Below are 21,999 nucleotides of genomic sequence, written 5' to 3'. Positions count from 1 at the left end.
GATTAAAGAAAAATATTTGTGATTTAAAAAGAGGATTCGTACTTATCAGGAAGAAAAGTGATGAATGACGATGGAGCTCAATGAGCACCAGATTCATCGTTTCTTTGCCTATAAGTAACCCTTTCTCCTCTCCCTTTGCACATCATCAGGCATAACCTGAATTCTACTAAGGTCTTGTGGTCTTGTATAATCTACCCAATTAATAGAATATGTAAATTATGTTGTCATCTCTCTCCTTATTTCTATTAATTTCTTTAGATATTTTTACGCCTTCAACCCACGCCTCCACCTACCTGGTGGCCTAACGACAGTCACAACGGAGCAGCAAGAGAAACCAGCATTCATGGGCGGGGACACTACACATAACAGAGAAGCAAGACGAAAAATGGCACACAGGGAGCTGAAGATGGCGATCTGGAAACTTGATAACTGAATACTGAGAGGGATCAAATCATGTAGCCTCCGTTGACTCGGACGACCTGCCCGTTCACCCACTCGCCGCCGTCGGTGCACAAGAACCCCACCACCGGTGCGATGTCCTCCACCTCCCCCAGTTGCCCTATTGGACCCTCCTCCACTGTGCTCTGCACCACCTCGTCGCTCTTCCCCTCGTAGCACATCGGCGTTTTCTCCGGCCCCGGCGCCACGTAGTTGGCCGTGGTCCCCGTCCCCTTCAGCTCCTTTGCCAGCACCCTCACCATCCCTCCACCGCCACCTTCGACGCCACGTACACCCCGTACCTAGGCGGGAGCCCACCCACCTCTGAGGACAAGAAGCACATGATCCGCCCCTCTCTGCCGCAGACCAGCCGATTCGCCGCCTCCCGGCAGCAAAGGAAGTCCCTTCGGGCATTGACGGCGAAGGTACGTTCCCAGACCTCGTTGGAGGTTTCAGCCAGGGATAGGTACTTCTCGTCGCAGATACCGGCACAGGAGACGACGATATGGGCGCGGCAGCCGAAGGCAGATTCTGCGGCATCGAAGTGGGATTTTACATCACCGGCGTCGAACACGTCCACGCGGAGGGCGACGATGCGAGGTGGGTTAACAGGGGAGGCATTGAGCTCGGCGGCAAGTCGTTCTGCAGAGGGGGAATCAGAGTTGTCGCCGAGAATGAGGGAGGCGCCGAGGGAGGCAAGGTGGATGGCGACACCGTGACCAATGCCGCGGGCGGCGCCGGTGACGATGGCGATCCGACCAGAGAGGGGGAGGGCGTTGGCCATGGAGTCGATGGGCTAGCGGAGTAATCAATTGTGGACGAAGAGGAGCATGATAGGGTTTTAGGAAAACCCATAGCACAGTAGCGGTGGAAGGACAAAGTAACAATTGCCCACTCATTGATTCTTAAATTTTAAAACTCACCCTATCCAAAATTTTCAAATTAATCCACCTAATAAAATACTTCTTCAAAAGCCATCCTTTTTTTTTTTAAGATCCTGTGGAAATTGAGGGTATATAAGAACCGACCAGACACATAACTCAAGATGCGATAACAAAACGGATCGGGGGCTCGTTGTTAGAGCGATCGAGATCGAGTTTGGAAATCCATGGAGAGGAGATCAATCAGTTTCGGGGAGGTCTTCTTGATTGTAGTCCTTCTCGTCGGCTGCCCCCGCCGTCTCTACGCTCTGTCCGTCACCGTCAACGACGTGGAGTGCGTCTACGAGTTCGTCGTCTACGAGGGCGACACGATCTCGGGAAATTTCGTAGTCGTGGATCATGACATCTTCTGGAACTCCGATCACCCCGGCATCGATCTTATCGTAAGTGATGCGTATTTTCCCCCTTTCTTACGCAGGCAAGGGCTTTTCGATTGGATCTATTAGATTAGATAAATAAAGCGGTATTTAGATGGAAGGAATAAGGATTAGATAATTAAGGTGTTGTATGTTGATGCGTTTTCTATCTTTGGGTAATTCATCAACTTGATTGCTGCTTTTTGAAAAAGTTTAGATTTTTATGAATATTAGGGTTTCCGTTGGTTCTATAACAGCTTGTTTGGAGAAAATGATCTCAATCTCAATTCTTTTGTTTTAATGAATGCTTTATTGTCTGGAATCACAAGGATTTAAGAATCAGAGTCCAAATTGTTCTTCCCCACCCACCTTTTTTTTTTGCCTTGTGTCTTCAACTCATACCATAACTTTCACTGTATTCATTTTATATGCTAAGAATGTGACATCGAATCTTTAGTTCTCTTCCCTAAAACTCTTTAGTTCTGACACCCTACTAAGACCGATGCTTCATATGCTGAATTTCTTAGAAGGTTATGGGTAAGGGATGTAAGGTGTGATTTGGAATGAGGTGCATCAATATCCGTTGCAATCTGGAGAAGCCATTGCTGGTGAGCAACCTCTTTGATAAGTATAGATTCAACTGAAAGCTAATACTAGTCTAGATCAGAAAATGCAGAAGAAAAGTACACTTCCACTGATCTGAAATTGTTGTGTTCTTCTTCTTATTTTTTTGTGATAAATGATGTGCCCAAATAATTTCTTTAACAAAAGTTTTAATCATGCTTTTGTTGTGATCGTGAAGTTTGGTGTTGACCATTGATTCATGTTAAGGTTTGCTCTGTAACTATTATTCCACCATTCACTGCAAAGGGGAGAACTCTAAAATCAACTAGAAGCGTTTTTCCTTGGTTGGTAAGTGATACAAGCAGAGAAACAATGGAAGAATCATATGGAAAATAGTACCTATCTTCTATTTGTGTAAAAAAAAACCCTCTTATGTTAATTAGAAGTAGGTTCTTTTGTTAGTTTAACCAGAATTGTTACACATGATATTTGTTTCACCGTTGTATCAAGCATCCTTTAAATTCTGAAGTAGTCTCCCTATGGTGTCTTTGTTAGTGAAACTATTTGGAGAGGAGGTATGGTGGTTGTCGTAAACATAGATAGGGTTTGTGCTCCAGTTTGAGGGAGTGTTATGAGTGTTACATGTTAGGTGTTTTGGGGTTTAATCCCACATTTGTATTTTAGGTTTAAAATTCTTATATCGAGTTCTATACAATACATGTAATTATCTCTTTACAACATATGCAATGCATTAGAATATTTCCTATCCCCCAATTTAACTTTCTTTGATTTTTATAGCACTTGTATTTCAACATCCATTGAATCAAAAGGACAAAAAAAAAAGAAGGGATGCTAGTTTTAGAAACCTTGATTTGTTATCTTCACAATTATGTTAATTTTGGTGGTTATAAGTTTGTGGTGTTCTAATTAGTACTTTTAATTTCCTGATTATTCAAGTTTAGCCCAATTTCCAAATAAAAATCAATTTTATTCACACCTTTTAGTTCTGTTAATCGGCCACCTAAACTTTAAATAAGACTAATAGTTTGTGTGTACAATTGAAACTTCTAAAGTCTGCTAAATTTTTGTAACAACCTTAACAGTGTTTTTTATATACAGTAACCTTACTTTAGAAATATTGTTGAGTTGTGGATCTTCAAACTTCTGCGATGTCCAAAGAAGGAAATAACTTCTCTGTATGACAACTGTATTTGAATAAAATAGTCATATTCTTTTCCTTTTATCTTGTCAGATGATTTTAGCCTTCTTTCAAAAGGTATTTTCAGATTGTAACGTTGTTAATTACTGAAATCTGAAAAATTGTGTAGGTAACTTCTCCAGCTGGTAACACTGTGCATTCCTTGAAGGGGACATCCGGTGATAAGTTTGAATTCAAGGCCCCACGATCTGGAATGTACAAGTTCTGTTTCCATAATCCAAACAGAACACCAGAGACAGTCTCATTCTACATTCATGTAGGGCATATTCCGAATGAACATGACATAGCCAAAGATGGTTAGTTAAATGATGGCGAAGGAATTTAGAGAATTTCACATATTTTGTTGTTATCTAAATTTGATGTTGAAGCTTGTCATCTATTTTTCCATGGTTAATTGCTAGTTTAGCACAATTCATAAAGAATAATCTAGGTTTTCATTGTTGATACATTTTTTAAATATGATCCTAACTAAGAGGCATTATGATTGTTTCTTTCTTCAGCTCCATCTATTTTATAAAATCATATATAAAGTTATCCTTTTTATTTCCATATTGTTCCCGACAAGAGTTGTTGCACCTGATCTCTTGCAGAGCATTTGGATCCAATAAATGTGAAAATTGCACAGCTTAGGGAAGCACTTGAATCTGTCACAGCAGAGCAGCGTTATCTAAAAGCACGAGAACTTCGCCATCGTCATAGTAAGTTAAATTGACCAACAGTATACTTGATTGGTTAGACTATTAAAGTGATTTTATTATACATGAACTTATTATTGTATGGATATTATTGTGTCTTTGATATGATTAAACTCCTTGAATTTTGTTCCATCAAATGTTTATTTTTTTTAATTTACTAATTTGGTGTAGGAATTAATTGTGTTTGAATATGTAAAATGTCTCAGATTTGGTTTTGAAGGGGAAAAACTTACGAATCATTGAAGAAAACTAAATTCCACGAAGGAGAGAAAATTTTATCACTAATTGTTTAGGTGTATTTTGGCTTATCATGATTAGTTTATATTTATACTATTTTTCAAGAACTTTCTTGTCAATTTAAAGGAAAAGTTCGAACATGAAAAATGATTAGTTTATAATTATATTTAATGTTAATTCCCGTATTCTTGCAGTTAGAGTTTGATAGAGGATGATGATACTGGAATCATCTTTATGTACATTGATTTATTTCTATAAATGATTTCCATTCCTCATAAGTTGTATAGTATTACTTTATTTCATAATGTAGTGACTTTTAGGTCATCAAGATTTAACAATTTGAGTTTGAACTTACAATTTTAACAATTCCATTTACCCACTGTAAAGTGTAAAAATAAAGTTCCCAATTCTTAGTTAATTCATATGTTATTTTTCTTACCTAGACTTGATACATGAATGTTTCTTGCTATGGAAGTCTATGAACAACAATAATCATTTAGTCTTCTTTTATTGGCTACTAGTGTACGCCTTAGTAGGTCACTCCATGGTAGTCATTTTTAGTTACATATCTAGAGTTGGAGAGATAACTACCATTGCAAGAAACACAAGTATGAGCGAACATCACCAAGTTAAGAAAGCAAGTGTTTGGGGAATATATTGTGATTATATATGTATATCACTAACTAATCAAAACTCTGCAAACAACACAAACTCATGTAACCATCATAGTAAGTCAACAGCGCAACTTCTTTTGTGAAGGTTCAAGTTGTATTTAGCAAATATAACTCAATTTTACAAATATATACGTCAATACTTAACTATTGAATACAACTGATATAAAATCTCCTGTGTACTTGTAACTTTATCTTTTTTGCTTCTGCAGTTTAACAAATTCGATATGTATATATCTGCATCTAATATTAAGGAGTCAGTTACCAATGTTTATAGATCTGGATTTCTTTATATCTAGTATTCATTGTTCTACGAGTCACTAGAAATTTGAAGTATCAGTTCGTTGGTATCTATTGGGAATCTTGGTTGAACTTCAGCTTGACGTGCTTATTATGATAGTGCTAATGTTGCTAGAATTCATCGGTTCTTGGGACCCAAAGTTTCTTTTGGTCCTTTAGAATTCTGATTTCTGTTGTCGATGTGTTATATTGATCATAAGCTATCTAATTGTTTCTTGCAATGCAGCAAACGAGAGCACAAGACGGCGTCTCACTTACTATACGATAATGGAATACGTTGTGTTGGCTCTCGCAAGTGGGCTTCAGGTTGTTTATATCCGACGCCTTTTCAACAAATCAGTGGGATATAACAGGGTCTAGACTTCAAATGCGGAGGTGGAAATGAGGACGCGGTTCATGTATTTTACTTTAGCATCTTTTATATACCACTTTAACTAGTAACGGTTTGTTTTTGTCGCAAGCATTTCATTCGTCAAAGGTTTTGAGGCGGATGGCGATATTTATTTGTAATTTGACTGTACAAGGATAATTTATGGGAGGGGTAAACTTTGTTAAATTAGGGTTCGAATGAGAAGATATTGTAGCATGTCGAACAAAGCATACAAACTGTTACGGTAGTTGATTCAGAAGGATGACTATTTGATTTTATATATGAATTCTCTAATTGTGTCTGAGCTACCTCCGTATGTGAAATATCTCTGAACCCACTGGGTGAGGTGATTGGTTAAACTACGTGGGACCCTGGATTAGTACCTATGGCAGTTTGGTATCTGTGCGTGTTTGATTCTAGCATAAAAAGTGGGTATCCTCAGTTGGGGTTCGAGAGGTTTATTAAAGAAGCCGAATTAGGTTGCTCCCGCCGTAGCAAAACTGATCTTTTTCCTCAATTTTCTCCCCTCTTCTCGCCGTCTCTTCTTCTATATGATCCAGTAACGGCTAAGATCGAAAACCCGGTGCTCGTGCTTCCCTCATTGTGTCTTCCGGCCCGAATACCTCCTTGATGCGATGAACCGTGGAGGGCGATCGGCGGCGGCGGATTCGAACGGTGTGGCGAAGAACATGCTGACGGTGAGGAACTGGGTCTCGCTTGATTGCACGGGGAGGAGCACTGTCTTGGACGTGGACAAGCACGTTATTATGCGCAGGGCGCAGATCCACGCCCGGGACCTCAGGATCATCGATCCCTTGCTTTCCTACCCTTCAGCCATTCTGGGCAGGGAGAGGGCCATCGTTCTCAATCTCGAGGTGTATTCTGTTCCCGTATGTGGTTATTTCCTTTCTGTGTATTTGGGACGGCGCGTTGTGCTGATACTTTATTTTGTTTGTGGGGGATCAGCATATCAAAGCGATCATCACTGCAGAAGAGGTGCGATTAATATCGATGATCCTTTTCTTGTTCGATACCATTTCTAACCTTTTTTTGTTACTGTAGTTTGATTGGGATTTTGATTTAACTTTGATTCAAATTATGTTGATTTAGTTGATTCTATTCTATTTATCTCCATGCTGAAGGACTATATTTAAATTTCATGTAAAAGCTTAATCCCCTTGAAGTGGCCATGACATTGACACATGTTTCTTTCGTCTTCCTACATTGCTGTGTCCTGAGATAGGACAGGTTTTAACATTAATGTTTTTATTAAAATATCGTACTTTGTCTTTGTTTTTTTCTCTATTTCGGTGGAACTATGAAGTAGCAAAAGGTTTACAAATTTGTACTTGTTAACTGTGTAGGTGTTGCTAAGAGACCCCTCTGAAGAGAATGTTATCCCAGTTTTGCAGGAGCTTCATCACCGTTTGCCAGCTAATTTTGCTCATCATGCAGAGGGGGAAGCAATAGGCCATTACGGAGTCACCGAAGTAAATGGTGACCAAGGATATCCTTTGCTTCCTTATAACTTTTCCTCCCTTGATTGTATACAATTTAATATGCTATGAAGTTCAAATAATTGATCTACACAAGATCATTGTTGCATCTGGGTTTTAGGTATCTGACAATTTATTAGTTTTTCAAAAGTAGAAGATTACAATCTAGTTCTTGGTTTTATTTACAGAAAGCACTATCATCTATCTTATCTATAACACTCTGATATTGTGCGTTTTATATTGACCTGGAAAAACATAAGCAGAAATTGGGTCACATCTCAGCGTGAAGCTTGTTAAGTTCGGAACTTGTGTTGCTTCAAAGACTGTCCCAAAACATAAAAGTACAGATATGGATGAATATGCATACGAAACTGCTCTAAGAATTTACAAGCAGACTTAGGCGTTAGGATATGCCAATCTGCTTTCCATGTAAGAGAAACAAAAGTTACCTTTGACGTAAAGCAAGAGCATGCAACTTAACTTCAATCGTTTCCTAGATTTAATGGTTCATGAAAATTATTCCTGAAGGATATATTGCATACCATGTTTTGTTTTTTTGGTCATATGGTGCAATCTCATGTTAGTTCATGTTTTGTACTGCAATTGCCCTCATGGGTAGCCGAGTTGGTACTTGGGTGATGAGTTGCTCCAATGGGTCTAGGGTTCGAATCACGGCGATATCAGTGGAGCTGTCCCTTGCAGGCACCCCCCTCACCTAGGAGGCCACTAGGCCAAAAGGCCCTCTATGATTTACCTCCCTTCTACATGTTGTGGGGTCGAGGGGTGTCTGGGTAAGTATAATCACCTTTTGCTCCAATGTTTTGTACTGCAACTGCTTCAACAATGTTCCCAGTTGATAAATTCAGATACTTAATATTTCCTTTGACATGTTCTGCCTTTTCTTTGGAGTACGGTTGAAATTATATGGATCTATATTGACTCTGTCCAAGGAAAAGGATGCCGAACAATGAACGTGCAAGACTCTTACTTTCCTGTTCATCCGCTTATGTAATTTATCCACTTCGAAATTACTCTTGAGTGATTTTTTTTTTTCAATCTGCAGTTCCTCCGTTTGAATTTCGGGCCTTGGAAGTTGCTTTAGAAGCTATATGCCATTGGCTTGATGCACGTACAAAAGAATTGGAAGCTAGCGCTTATCCAATCTTAGATGAACTGACATGCAAGGTATTATTTTTTCTAGTATTTTGGTTAATATCACAAGTAACAATCAGATGAATTAGCATATAAAATATGTATAAATTATTCAGCATGTAATTATATCATCTTTCATCCTAAGCATTTCCAAAAAAAAAAGAATTAATTGATCTATTCTCGTAACCCACTGAAAGCATGAATTAATTCATCTTATTACTGAATATTCAAATGGGACTTAATTTATAAAAAGGGTAATAAAAAACATCATTAACTAATAATTCTGACCACATCTGTCAGATTAAGTCCATATAGTTTGACATGATAAATAAGCAATTGATCATATAAGATGAAATAAAACCTATTGAAAGTGACTCATTCCTAGATTAACTTTATCCTTTGAAATAAATATCAAGCTCAAGTAAACTAACTTTTCCTATTTGTATAAAAATATAATCATTCAATTTACAAGAGGCTCATACTAATTACATAAGTAACACCATGATTAACTAGGAGATGAAAGTAGTTTAACATAGCAACCTGAAGACAGAAAATTTAAGGTGACTTTTTTACACAAACTTAGCAGGGCAAGTGCTGATCCTATGTTCAAACTACTTGGCGACAAAATAAATACTATGAGAATTGGATTTTCTTTTCTTGGCTCTCATTCCTTCCTTTTCATTTTTGCCATTTATTTCCTCAATATGATTTGCTGATAGTAATCATCCCAGCTACATTGTTTTTTAAAGATTTGTTGTATCTTTTATCTAATGTTTGAAGTTCGCTATGATAGTATGATGTGTTTCATTTTCTTATTTTGTAACCACCGTATGCATGATACATCCTTCACAAATGTGACAGAAAATTTTCCTTTTTTATTGCAATACTATTTTGGTATTCAATTTTATTCATTTCTTCCCTTTCTAACTTGCATTATGACTACTTAGATCAGCAGTGTCAACCTAGACAAGGTGCGGAGGCTTAAGAGTACTACGACAAGGCTGACTGCTAGTGTTCAAAAAGTGGGTTTTTCACTTTTCCCAGACATTTGGTTTCAAACCTTGAATTAGAGAAGTACATAGTTATGATATATTTACTATTAAAATTGTCACTCCGTCACAAATTTTTATAGTATAGAGGTTCTTTTGGATCTTCTATGGCGTCCGCTTGAGTGAGAAACAGGGGATTGATGAGCAGTAGGGATCCTCTGGTCCATTGCATGAGGACCCTTGATTTGGATAGACTCTACCTTTAAATAGGTGGGGTCCATCCAAATCAAGGGTCTAAAAAAGTGGACCATCCTATGGTCCGCAATTTGCGGACCAGAGGATCCGTTCTCGATTGATGAGGGAGGAGAAGGGAGAGAATAATTTCTTTTGTTTTGTCTACTCTACTCGAAAAAGAAAAGAAGGGAAAATGCGTGAAATGACAAAACTAGCTCTTTATTTGCCCTTCCGGAGTCTCAATACATGCAGGGTTGTATCAGTCTTTTTAATCATTATCTCCTAATTTCTCTTCTCTTTTATTCACTTTTAGACAAATCTAAAATTGAATAAAAGATTTCAAATTGTTCCCTTCCTCTTCCCCTTTCAGGTTCTTCTTTTACCCGGGTAAACAAGAGTGTCTTAGTAATTTTCAAGACACATCAATGCTTGATCTTGTTTCTTTTACTTTTTAGAAATATATAAAATATTCTTGGTTCGCTTCTCTCACTGTTCTTTCTTACACAATAAAGTTATCTAGACTGTCTTTACTTATGCAGTTTGACCTCTTAGGAGTCTACTCGTTTTGTAGGATTTCCTGAACGATTCAGAAGTTGTTCTACCAATCATAATTAGTATACAGGGATGTTACGCATTGATCAAGTTACAATTATTATATGTTTGTTCCTTTTTGTTCTAAGTCAACTAGATCAAATAATTAGGACAAACATCACACTTAAGATGACAGGATCAATTCATAGTTCTAGATCCTTTTTGTGCTCACTGGAAAGGAGTATGTTGGTGCTAGAGAAGCTCACAGGTGTAAGTCGTTTCACCTAAATATATCAAATAGCTAAATCAATTCCTTCCCAGTTGTTTCCTTTAATTTACATAAAATAAACAGAACATAAATTTCCCTTATTTTTTATTTTATTATTTCTTATTACAAGATACCGATTCCTTGTTTTCAGGTAAGAGATGAAATTGAACAATTACTAGAGGATGATAATGACATGGCTAATCTTTATCTCTCAAGGAAGATGGCTACAGAGTCTCCACGTTTGGATGACTCCCAAACGGTGAACTCACCTTTTTTAATTTCAAAATCTCCCAAAATAAGCAAAGCCAGTGTAGCAACAAATCAAGGAAGTGATTATAATGTGGAAGAGCTGGAGATGCTGCTTGAGGTTACCATGAAATGTTCACCTTCTACTCTTATTCTTCTATATTCCTTCAAAATTGGAACTATTATTTTGAAACTATCAGTAACTCAATTACTAAATGTTTAAGTTTAACCTGCTGATGCAGGCATATTTCATACAAATTGACAGCACTTTGAACAAATTGAATACAGTAAGTATAGACACAAAAAAATGCTGAATATCGTCTCTCTTTTCTCTCTCATATGCACTTTTTCATCTTACTCTACGAAATGAATTGAGTTGCATAGGCAGAAATAAGTCATATAGGATGTTGGTATTAACTGACGTCAACTTCTGTTGATGTTATGATTTTCGTTTGTTCCTCTTTGAAAATCTCATTCAAATTCATCTTCAAACCACCACCAAGCTGTATTTTTTCTAATTATTTAGGATTGATTAGATGTTAAGGTGGATGTGTGGACATACGAAGATGGATAAAATAAGAAATGAGAGCATTAGAGAGAAAGTCAGAGTTGCATCTATTGAGGAAAAACTCCGAGAGACAGGTTTAAGATGGTACGGACATGTACTTAGACGACCAATAAATGCTCCACTTAGGCGAGGTGAAACTATGATAAACATGCATATCAAACGAGGAAGAGGAAGACCAAAGAAGACTTGGTTAGCAACAATAAAACAAGATAAAATTTATTTAAATATAGATGATGATATAATAGGAGATAGAGCTCAATGACATAAAAGAATTCATGCAACCGACCCTACCTAGTGGGAAAAGGCTTGGTTGTTGTTGTTGTTGTATTTAGGATTGATTACTTCATTATTATTTACTATGTAAGACAGTATTACTAATAAGATCAAGGTAATTAAATTATTACATGGCTGGAGGTTCTCTTGGTATTAGCATGGTTGGATTTGATGGTTGAGCTACAACCCTGCTGGTGTTGCACACTGAACACACTTGCCCAGTCCTGGTTCTAACCAGTCTGGCTTATCCGCTGCCAGTTCATCTTTCATGAGGAGGTACAAGGCCAATCAGGTATTTTGCTGACCTGGTGAGAGCTTCTCCAGCTCTGGCGTTATTGAGTGTCGTCTTCAAGAAGAATTGAATTCCAATTCTGATTTTGAAATCTATTTCCTGATCTGCACTAGTACCTTATGTTGTCTTCAAACATTTCCACAACAGTGGGGCTCTCTAATTGCTTGTTAGAGAAAGAACTCTTCTGTTAAGAGCTTCAGACCTTCCTGAGCGCCTGGTCAGGGCTGTTAAGTTATCAACTTAATAACAGAGCATGAGCAAGTTGCTTCCCTGAAATCTTCCTTTTTTTCAATAAAAGATTCTTTCTTTGGTCTTTTGTTACCCATTACACCTCCTACTTCAATATATTTAATCCCATCTTACCTTCTTTTTTTTCCCTTTTCATTTTCTTATATATTGAGGCACACCTAATTGCTTCCAAATATCAGTTTCTTATCCTTTCCAAATAATGTTTCTAAATCAACCAATGGAATATTAGGAATTTTATTTTTGTAAAAACTACGATATTTCCATTTACAATGCTAGTTTCTATTTCTCAACTGATTCAATGTATGTGACTTGCATGCATGATTAGTCTGCAAAAGTCTAACTTAATCAGACTAACTTGATCTCAGAAGCTTTTGAGAGTAAATAATACATGTTTAGACTAGTTAGAGCTTGTAAAGAGAACTTTCAGTTTCATTAAGTTGCAATTGGTTATATTCTGTGAAAGTATTTCTAATAAAAGGTAGGAATATGGTCCCATTATGTAATTTCCTCAAAGGTGCACTTTATAATAGTGGGCCTCTTTCATTGGTGGGAACATTTTGAAGGAATACCCTTGAAAGTATGTGTGCTATAGAATAATAATGGCATTTTCAACTCTACCAGGATAAACAATCAAGTTTCTTTTAAGTTTTGTTATTTTCTTGCTATAATTTGGTGTATCCAAACCTAATGAGGATTTGTCTACATAAAAATTGCTAGATTATTTTTTTAATGAATTGCCTACTCCTATGTGATTCCATTTGCTCTATTTGCAGCTTCGTGAATACGTTGATGATACTGAGGACTATATCAATTTACAGGTAGCCTTATAGCTATTGTATTATCAAACTAGTATTAGTTAATTTGCCAAGAAAAAACCTTATGTGGTATTTTTTCTAAACGTTAAACTTTGCAGCATGACAACCATCGGAATCAGCTGATCCAGGTTGTAATTTTTCTGTATCTTATGGTTGGTCTTTCATTTATGGCGTCATTAAACACAATTTTCTTTCGCAGTTGGTGCTGTTTGTTCTTTCTATTTTCTTTCATAATCATGCCTTGTCTGCTTTAAATTTTAATTTGTTTTCTGCTGCAGTTAGAACTTTTTTTAAGTGCTTGCACTGTGAGTTTGACTTTCTATTCATTAGTGGGTGGGATTTTTGGCATGAACATTCCATTCTCGTGGAATGACAACCATGAATACATCTTCAATTGGGTAAACACCTTTAACTTGCATATAGATCTTAGCATTTGATCTATGGACTATCTCTATGAACATCTTTCTTGTGTTACTGAATAGGTGGTTACTATCGGAGGATTGATATCTGCACTGATACTCGTAACTGTTTTAGCTTTTGCTCGTTTCAAGGGCCTTATTGGGTCTTGATTGTACAGGTACGAACAGTCGATATATCCATGGTTGAGAATTTTGATTACTATTTCTTCCCAGAAATATTAGAAGTACATTTTCCATATCCAGTACCAAATTATTTGCATTCAATTCACCATGGTATATTTTACACAACTCGCAAAGCTATCTACATAAGTGATCTAGACTCCTCATGTCCTTGTGTAAGTAGGCTTTGTGTCATAGTTTTCAGTAATTTATGTCGATATGCCTGAAAACTCAATGTATTCATAAAGAAAGCAATTGCCAACTTACATTGGTCGCCATTGATATAGGTTGGAATTCTTACTTGCTACTTCTCAGACAAATTTTTTCAGTAGAAACTAAGAATTGCAATGCGTATGGCTAAACATGATTTTCTAGTGATATATAGGATACTCCTTGTCGCAGATGCTTTTCTCCAACTCATCCAAAAAAAATGATATGAAATCGGAGACCATCTATATATTTCTATGAACCTGAAGAAAACCTTTATCCAATGTCAAAACCAGTGTTCTAAATGATGGCCGAGGCAACCTCCTAGGTAGGAGGCGGACATCAATCGCATTGCCGCAACCACGTTCACTGTTTCGCAACCGCGACTCGAGAAATGTTATCCTGCACACCTTATCTTGCACATCTCATACACACTTAAAAAAAATTGATTTTAATTTTTTTTCGTGCTTAATGCTATAACCTAACCCCTAAACCTTAAAGACAAAATATTATTGGCATAATCAGGGGTTTAAAAAATAAACAAAAAAAGAAAAAAAAAATCACCATTTCGCTACTTGTGAGGGTCGCCCATGCCTACCGCCCACACGCAAACCCAAACACATCATCTAAGCCTAGCGACGGGCCTAGAAGTGTCGCTTGAGTCCGGCGATGGGCTCGGACGCATCGTCCAGGCCCGATGACACCTCCGGACGCATCACGCGGTCCCGGGGACGCGTCGCGCGGTCTCGGGGACCCGTCGCGCAGTCCCGGGGAGTAGGGCTGTAAATGAACTAAGCGTTCGTGAACAAGCTTGGTGTTTGACTTGGTAAGAGCTTGTTTATGTTCGTTCAATATACATAAGATTAATTAAACAAACAAGCTTGAACAGCTCGTTAAGCTAAACAAACAAGCTTGAACACATATGTGTTCAGCTTGTTAATATTCGTAAACAACGTTCGTGAATAATGTTCGTGAACAACGTTCGTGAATAATGTTCGTGAACAACGTTCGTGAATAATGTTCGTGAACAATGTTCATGAACAATGTTCACGAACCATATTCATTAATAAAACTCTTTTCAATATATTAAATAAACAATAAAATAAAATAAAATAAATAAATAAATTTAAATTATCAAGCTCAATAATTAATCAAACAACTAAAAGTTTCAAACAATTAAACAAGCTTAAATTGAGAGCTTGATAACATCTAAATGAACCAAGCTCAAGCAAGCTTCAAACAAGCTTAAGCTCATAAAAAAATAAACCAAGCTAAGCTTGAATACTCATTTCAAAAGCTTGGTTCATTTTAAGCTCGGCTCGGCTTGGTTACCTTATCAAACAAGCTTGAACACCCTAAAGTTCGGCTCGGCTCGGCTTGTTTACAGCCCTACGGGGGACCCGTCGCGCGGTCCCGGGGACCCGTCACGCGGTCCCGGGTGTAGGACCCTTAGTGGTCGGCTAAAGGGGGGTGAATAGCCCTACAAGGAAAAATAACTTTCTTCGAATTTTATAGCTTAAAATATCAACACTTACATAAAATAATTAAAAGACTAAAAAAAACGAGACACAAAGAAATTACTTGGTTACAATCAGGGAGGTTATTAATCTAAAGATGTAAAACTCACTAAAATTCTTCTCTGGGCGAAGAAGCCTCTTACAACAGTTAGATCTCACAACTAGAAAGTTAAACAAAAGAAATCGTTTACAAGTGTGTTCTGTTTAAGCTTCTGGGACCAGGACTGTATCTATAGCTCTGGATGGGGTGCCTGGAAGGGGATAAACTTTTATCCTCGTCGCAACGTGACGTGCCACGTCGCGTTCCGGCTAACTTTTGGTTCCGGGCACTCGGGAGGGTTTCGGGCGTGACTTTCTGGTCCGGGTCTTCCGCTCCGATCCCGCTCGCATTGGTCCGGATCTTCCGCTCCGGCTCTGCTCGCTTGGTTATCCGGAATAGGACTCACTCGAACTCAACTTTCGACCTTCGAGCAATCTTTCGCTCCAACTTCTCGTCCTTTGGAAATGTCATGCGCCTCCTTCTCGTCCGTCCGCGTACTCTCTTTTGTAGCACCCGTCCCTCAGACGCACAGAGCCCGTCGACTCTCTTCTGTGTCGTCCTTCTCGTTAGCTGTGTCTTTCGCTCGATTTCCTGTGCTCCTAAGTTCCTGCACACTTAGACACATGGGTTAAATACCAACATAACCTAACCTGATTTGGTTGTTTACATCAAAATTACTTTGGGGTACTAACACCGAGGACATGTCGTGCGGTCCCGGGGATGCATGAGCGGGACACGTCAGACTCTTCACCTTGTCGAAATAGGGTACGCGGTTAAGTTGTAAGTTAGGGTCTAATTAAATGATTTTATGTTAATAATTTTAATCAACTTAATTAAAGTCTAATAAAATTATTCCATATATTTATATAATATTTTTTTTACTTTTTTTTAAATATTTAGACTAAAATTTTAATTAATATATTTTATTATAAGTAATATTATAAAGAATAGTGACTATTTATAATATTATGTATGAAAAATAGTAAACAAAATTTAACTACCTAGGCGGTTAAGACGGTAGGCGGTCATAGACCGTCCCGTTATCACCTATCACCATTTACAACACGGGTCGAAACTGTGATAAGTTCTCAGTCATAAATTTCCTTATTTTCTCCCAGAATATTATACTTATTGAACATTTGGCCAAGTTTTTTTTGTCTTCAATATTATGCTGCTTCATGAATTCCATTCACTAAATCCCCTTTTTGGCTCCAGGGTTCTGGAAGCAGTCTCCTGTTTGGTTAAGGAAACAGTACGTGGTTCCTTGTTTTCATTTCCTGATTTTTATAATAAATGTTATTTTTTCATTAGAATCAATTATAAAAAGTTGGATAGGTATTTTTTTTCCATTTCCATTGCCATTTGTATAAAATTGCCAGTGCCCTCAATAACCTTGGAATAAAAATATTATTAAAGAACATCAAGTGCTTTCTTGTGCAATAATAAATACTTTGTCCAGTAGATAAGTTCATATCATTAAAAGGAGTTTAATCATCTTATTTTTATTATGATAGAAAAATAATTCCATATTCAATGTGATATAAAGATTCCTCATAGCAAAAACTCTTATTTGTAAATGCATTATATTTATTCTCTAATGAGGAACAGAGCATCAATTTAATTAGGCGTTATATTGGCCTGTCTAATTCATATATTTAATATGAACCTTTGACTAAAAAATTGTATCATCATTTTCTACTATTACAATAAATAAAGGTCACAAATAATATTTGCAATGCTGAACAATGATATTTAATATTAGAAATTAATACTGCTTGCAGAAACTCATAATATGAATATTAAGACTTCTAAAGCACAGAAGTTATGGAAGAGGAAAATAACCTCCTCATATTGATCGCACTTTCTTTCTATTTGGTTGTTCAATTGAACAAACAAAAGTTAACAAAACAATTGAAGCCAATAAAGTTTATTATAGTTCCAAGCAAATTGTATTTCCATTTCACTTCTGAGTAATTATTCGATACAAAATGCACTCAATTTCCCAGACTTAGGATGCCGTTCTTGGTTTGGAATTGAGGTCACAAAGCACGACTCTCGATTGCTTTAATGGTTGCTTTGAGTTCTTCCTGGATTGATGCTCTTGTTGGTGACAAGACCATGTCACCCCACACTAAACCTGCTCCGCAACAAGCATCCTTCTTGGGGTAGAGTTCATAGATCGAATCAGCATTGTCGTTCAGGTTGCTTACATCTTCTAGACAACTGATATGGTGACGATCTACTAGTAAATTGCTGCTCCCATCTTTCCACCCTATCAACTGCATTGTTCAGCAGTCGTATAAATATGTGACTCATTCAATATTTTTCACTCGAAAACAAAAAGTTAAATCAGTCTTTAAAAACATTGGTGAAAGAAGGTGATAAAGTGACCTTCGGAGAGCCTATCGCGTTCGTGGAGTAGAGCCTGGCATTGTCGACAAGTTGGCAATATTTTGGGAAGGCGTTGGCAAATCTTTGGTGGGACTTCAATTGGGACTGCACCCTCACCGCTCTCCCCATGATTATAGCTCTCCTGCCATTCAAATGTCACGTTTTTACCTTTTTAACTCATGTAAGTTCCGGTATATGATAACATTTTTGAATCTTGTGTAGATTTTCTTCAGTTGAGCATACCTGATTCCTCTAACTACAGCTAGATAAGCATCGCACACAACTCCAACCAACTCAATCCTATAAGGCTTTCTTGCAGTACAGTTTTCTTCGTCGTCCTCCACTGGCTCCCAGTAGTTCTCTGTGATGGTCCCGTCCTCAGCAACCTTGTATCCAACCCCCATACGGTAGCGTTGAAGGTGGACATTCCGGGCCATGGCAATTGTTTGTTCAACAAATGGTTCCCATGAGAGAGTGCCGTCCATGATCACATCTCGGCCTTCATTTAGTGCTGTAACGAGGAGAGATGAAGCCGCATCAGTGGATGACTGGTGGACCTGTTAATCAAAAAAGATTAGGTTAATTAGTTTGACAGGTTTTCACACAGAGTATGAGGTAAACTTGTTTTAGATCACAAAGTATTTACTAATTGATCATTTCTAAATAATTTAGAACATATATAGAGAGCATCTCGATTGTGGACATTTGAGCAATCTAAAATGTAAAGCTCATTCTTTTCAATTGCTTTACTAAGATGACTTGTTTTTTGAAGTGATCCTTTAGCACTTTAAACGAAGTTTTTTTTAAAAAAAAAAAAAAACAAGGAGAATAGATAAAGAGATACCAGTTCAGCAGTCTGGAGCATGTCATTGTGATGACCTCTGGAACTGAGTGCTCGGTAAATAACGTCCGTCTCCTTAAATGCATCAGCTTCCACCACCACGGCATTCGCCTTGGCCGCCAACCAGAAGGCCCTGCAGTTGGATCCAAAATTTTCTATATGAACAATTTTATCCAAAACTTAACCGGTCGTGATATTTTTTGAGACAAAAGTGGTAGATTAGAATACATATACTTGAATGGAAACGCTAAACTGAAAATCTGAGAATCCAGGGTGCAAACTACATTTCCTTTTAGTTATTTTCTTATCTTAGGATTACTATAATTTGCGAATTCAGATATGTAGGCCAAAGACTTACTCCTTTTGTATATCCTTGAGCACAGTGCTCTTGCCAGCTCCCATACCACCACCCATCAGCAGAAGAACTGGGCTTCGATCAGAGAGTGCAGCTGGAACCATGGTGTCATTGCAGCAGTCATCATCGTAGCCAATCGCCTTCATCTCTTCCACCAAAGTGGAAAAAACTCTTGTCACCTTCAGGCTCTTGGACACCCTCTCAAACCGTAGTTTCCTGTGTTCAGCAACAAACACAATCAATGATGGAGATTTATACACACATCTTTAATTTGTAATAGTGAATTGAAATCAGAATATGAATCTTTATGCATCCATCAATTGACAACAATGGAAGATAGTCATCATAATAGCAATAAGGTCCTACGAAAGCAAAATGAAAATGGGCACAGTTTTTAAATTGTGTTGCAAGCAAACTGTAGACCATAGGTATTAAAATCATAAGATTCATGATTGTAACATTATGATTCACATGTAGTTGATATGGTCCTTCCATATGAATCAAATTTTAAAAGAATCATAATGATTCAGTTTTGATTCAAGAACAAACAATACTACATCAATCCATATGAATCAAATTTTTAAAAGAATCATGATGATTCAGTTTTGATTCAAGAACAAACAATACTACATCAATTCATAACTTGAACACGTACAAATTTGAACATCAAATTTGCCTCATTATGCTTACCCATATCAGCTCTGCCCATTCTGTCACTAACACACAAGGATTGAACTCTCAAACTAGCAATCATGCTTAAAATTGGCAAACATCACATTTGTCACAAATACTATTTGTATGGAGACAGAAAAGCGGTGAGGAACATACTATAGACACTTATAGTATTTGAAATCACCATTCCATTAAGGAAAATGAGAGTTTTATGCTTTAACTTAAACATAATTAACTTTGTGTAATTTAGAGTAACTAAAATTTACAATTACCAAGTAACGCCTACCTTGTCGCCTCCATTACAAAATTCTTAAGCTTCTTCTTTGGTTCACCATTATAAGCACTTAATATCTGCGTAACACATGCACACAAGAATAATGTCAAAGGACCACCAAAAAAGGCGTCATTATTTATTAATTAATGAAGATTGATTGGTTTACCTGAGTAACAACAAGAGTGGCATGATTCCAGTGAAAGGCAAAGTAACTAAGTATGCACGTTTCCAGTTCCTCCACAAGCTTCACATACAAGGAGTCTGGGTCTCGCTCATTGGCAAAGAAGGAATATATGTCGTCTTCACTCCCTTTGGTCCTCTTCAAGTAGTCGTAGGCCAACTTGCACAGCTGAGGACACTCATTTATGTCCTCAAACCCCATCTGCCTTGCTACAGAGCACCATCAAGAAAAAGAAAACAAAAAAAAAAGGGTATAAATTAAGCAACACCGACGCAGAACCATCAATAGAACGACAATGGCTTCATGGCACTGGCCACTGATGACACAGTTCGAGTAGGGTCTGGAAAACTCCCCCACCATCGTGCCAGGCACGTGACCCGCATCATGCTCGGATGCATCCGACACCTCTACAGACAACAACAATTATGAACTGCCAGTATCACTTCGAGTCAATCGCAGATCTGTTTCCCCTGATCTCCTCCTAATCAGGTTTGTTCAAACGCAGAAACGGATAGCTCGATGTATGACACAGAGCTAAACACGCAAAATTGAAATCCTCATTCACGGATCGAACTCTGAGAGTCCGATCGATCTTATTTTGCATCATCTGATATCATCGACCTACTTTTTCTCTACGACAAAGAGACGATGAAGAGAGATCGGATCTCAGCATATATCGCGAAGTTGTTCACAGGCGAGAGTCCGAGTAAAGAAGGAAGACGGAGAGGTAAGCGAACGCATACCGACATAGTGGGAGAAGCGTTCGAGATCCGCGACGCGCCCAGAGTCGGTGAGCTCGAGCGTCGGCGCCAGCATCAGATCCCTCACCGGCGCCAGCTGCGGCTGCATCCTCCGGCGGTGGTAGCGCACGGCAGCAGCGGTGACGGCGCAGGCGGTGGAGACGGCGAGGGCGTGGAGGAGGAGCAGCTTGGGCTTCCCATCAGCGAGCGGAGCCATAAAAGGGGGCGGAGAAGGCTATTGGAGTGCGCTGTGGGAATCCTGAGAGGAACCAACAGATGATTTTCAAATGGGATCGAAATGAAATGAAGAGACAGACGAGATGATGGGGAAAGGTTTGAAAATTTTAAAATATTCTTGAATCTTTTTTTTTTTTCAAAAAATTATATAAATTATATACTTAATATGTGGCCATACACGTTTTATATCACTTGCCATATCCAGAATTTAAATCCGTGGCAAAGATAAAATAACTATATTATTTAAGGATGGAATTTTAATTGTGACTCAATTATTATACAATTTTAAAAATAATAATAATAAAAGTAAATATGTAAGGTCAACTTTGTTTCTATAAAATTATTATTTTAATATTTACAAGTGACAAATAATAATATCAAATTCCTTGTCTTTACTCTATGAAGTGGAGATTGACTTTGTGAATAATTTATGTAGATACTATTTAGAATATAAATGTTTTTTAGGCAAAAAAAAAAACAGTCGTATTTATTATTTTTTTATCAAAATTTTTTTTTAAAAAAAAAAATCAAAATAATAACCATCATATTTCTTATTTCAAAAATATTTTTATTTCAATGTTATAGCAGATAGTATGGTAATATATTATTTTTAGTTTGGTTTATTAAAAGTATTTATAAAGTAATTTTATATTAATTTTTTTATCGACTTATCAAAATTACTTCGTTATGATTTAAATTAATACTATTTCGTTTTTTAATATAAAACTATTTTATACATAATATTTTTAATCAAATTAAATCAGTTTAACAATTACAGTTGTTGAGTAATTTTGAAATAAGAGTGTTTTTGGTATAAAAAAAAAATTATTAGTGTTATTTTGATTTTTTTTAAGTAAAAGATATTCTTTTGATGAAAATTATAATTTGAAGTAGCTTTTGAATTTTGGTCATGTTTTTTTTTTAATCATGTATGTAGAAATTTTCTTAATCATATATGTAGATTTTATAACCCGTTTAAATCTAGGATACGGTTCGAACTCATATTTTGATGGTCAAGTAAATTTAAGAAGCACATGGTTGCTCTAATTTTTCCAAGACATC

At 37.2% G+C, this 21,999-nt stretch overlaps 3 protein-coding genes and 1 pseudogene across 9 annotated transcripts; 2 read left to right on the top strand and 2 right to left on the bottom strand.

Moving 5' to 3' along the window:
• Positions 1-446: 446 nt before the first annotated feature.
• On the bottom strand, positions 447-1,222 carry LOC121998530 (annotated as a pseudogene).
• Positions 1,223-1,287: 65 nt separating this feature from the next.
• LOC121998531 (transmembrane emp24 domain-containing protein p24beta3-like) lies at positions 1,288-6,071 on the top strand. The gene is made up of 4 exons (XM_042553493.1): positions 1,288-1,762; positions 3,628-3,814; positions 4,109-4,216; positions 5,648-6,071. Exons 1-4 carry the CDS (start codon positions 1,547-1,549, stop codon positions 5,779-5,781), a joined length of 645 nt encoding a protein of 214 aa, XP_042409427.1. The 5' UTR covers positions 1,288-1,546; the 3' UTR covers positions 5,782-6,071.
• Positions 6,072-6,226: 155 nt separating this feature from the next.
• Positions 6,227-17,760, top strand: LOC121998528 (magnesium transporter MRS2-I-like). 6 transcript variants are annotated; one of them, XM_042553487.1, is made up of 15 exons: positions 6,238-6,666; positions 6,758-6,787; positions 7,156-7,288; positions 7,949-8,078; positions 8,238-8,260; positions 8,351-8,472; positions 9,387-9,461; positions 10,613-10,828; positions 10,950-10,994; positions 12,863-12,907; positions 13,003-13,032; positions 13,183-13,302; positions 13,387-13,481; positions 16,462-16,498; positions 17,253-17,760. In XM_042553487.1, exons 1-13 carry the CDS (start codon positions 6,427-6,429, stop codon positions 13,471-13,473), a joined length of 1,296 nt encoding a protein of 431 aa, XP_042409421.1. In that variant the 5' UTR covers positions 6,238-6,426; the 3' UTR covers positions 13,474-13,481; positions 16,462-16,498; positions 17,253-17,760. The 6 variants fall into 6 exon arrangements, 5 of the variants coding, with proteins under 5 accessions (XP_042409425.1, XP_042409422.1, XP_042409421.1 ...); XM_042553488.1 differs by lacking the exon at positions 10,950-10,994 and having other exon boundaries at positions 6,236-6,666; XM_042553491.1 differs by lacking the exons at positions 10,613-10,828; positions 10,950-10,994 and having other exon boundaries at positions 6,227-6,666.
• On the bottom strand, positions 17,158-21,006 carry LOC121998527 (calmodulin calcium-dependent NAD kinase-like). 2 transcript variants are annotated; one of them, XM_042553485.1, is made up of 8 exons: positions 20,704-21,006; positions 19,946-20,169; positions 19,792-19,856; positions 18,837-19,049; positions 18,482-18,611; positions 17,881-18,194; positions 17,638-17,779; positions 17,158-17,525 (listed from the first exon to the last, which is right to left on the bottom strand). In XM_042553485.1, exons 1-8 carry the CDS (start codon positions 20,915-20,917, stop codon positions 17,286-17,288), a joined length of 1,542 nt encoding a protein of 513 aa, XP_042409419.1. In that variant the 5' UTR covers positions 20,918-21,006; the 3' UTR covers positions 17,158-17,285. The 2 variants fall into 2 exon arrangements, with proteins under 2 accessions (XP_042409419.1, XP_042409420.1); XM_042553486.1 differs by having other exon boundaries at positions 19,946-20,592; positions 20,704-20,819.
• Between the last annotated feature and the right edge of the window lie 993 nt (positions 21,007-21,999).

This window comes from Zingiber officinale, chromosome 6A (genome assembly GCF_018446385.1).
Source record: "Zingiber officinale cultivar Zhangliang chromosome 6A, Zo_v1.1, whole genome shotgun sequence".
NCBI classification, from domain to species: Eukaryota; Viridiplantae; Streptophyta; class Magnoliopsida; order Zingiberales; family Zingiberaceae; genus Zingiber; species Zingiber officinale.
Note: the sequence above shows the minus strand (reverse complement) of the source record. Positions and strands in the feature narration are given on the sequence as shown.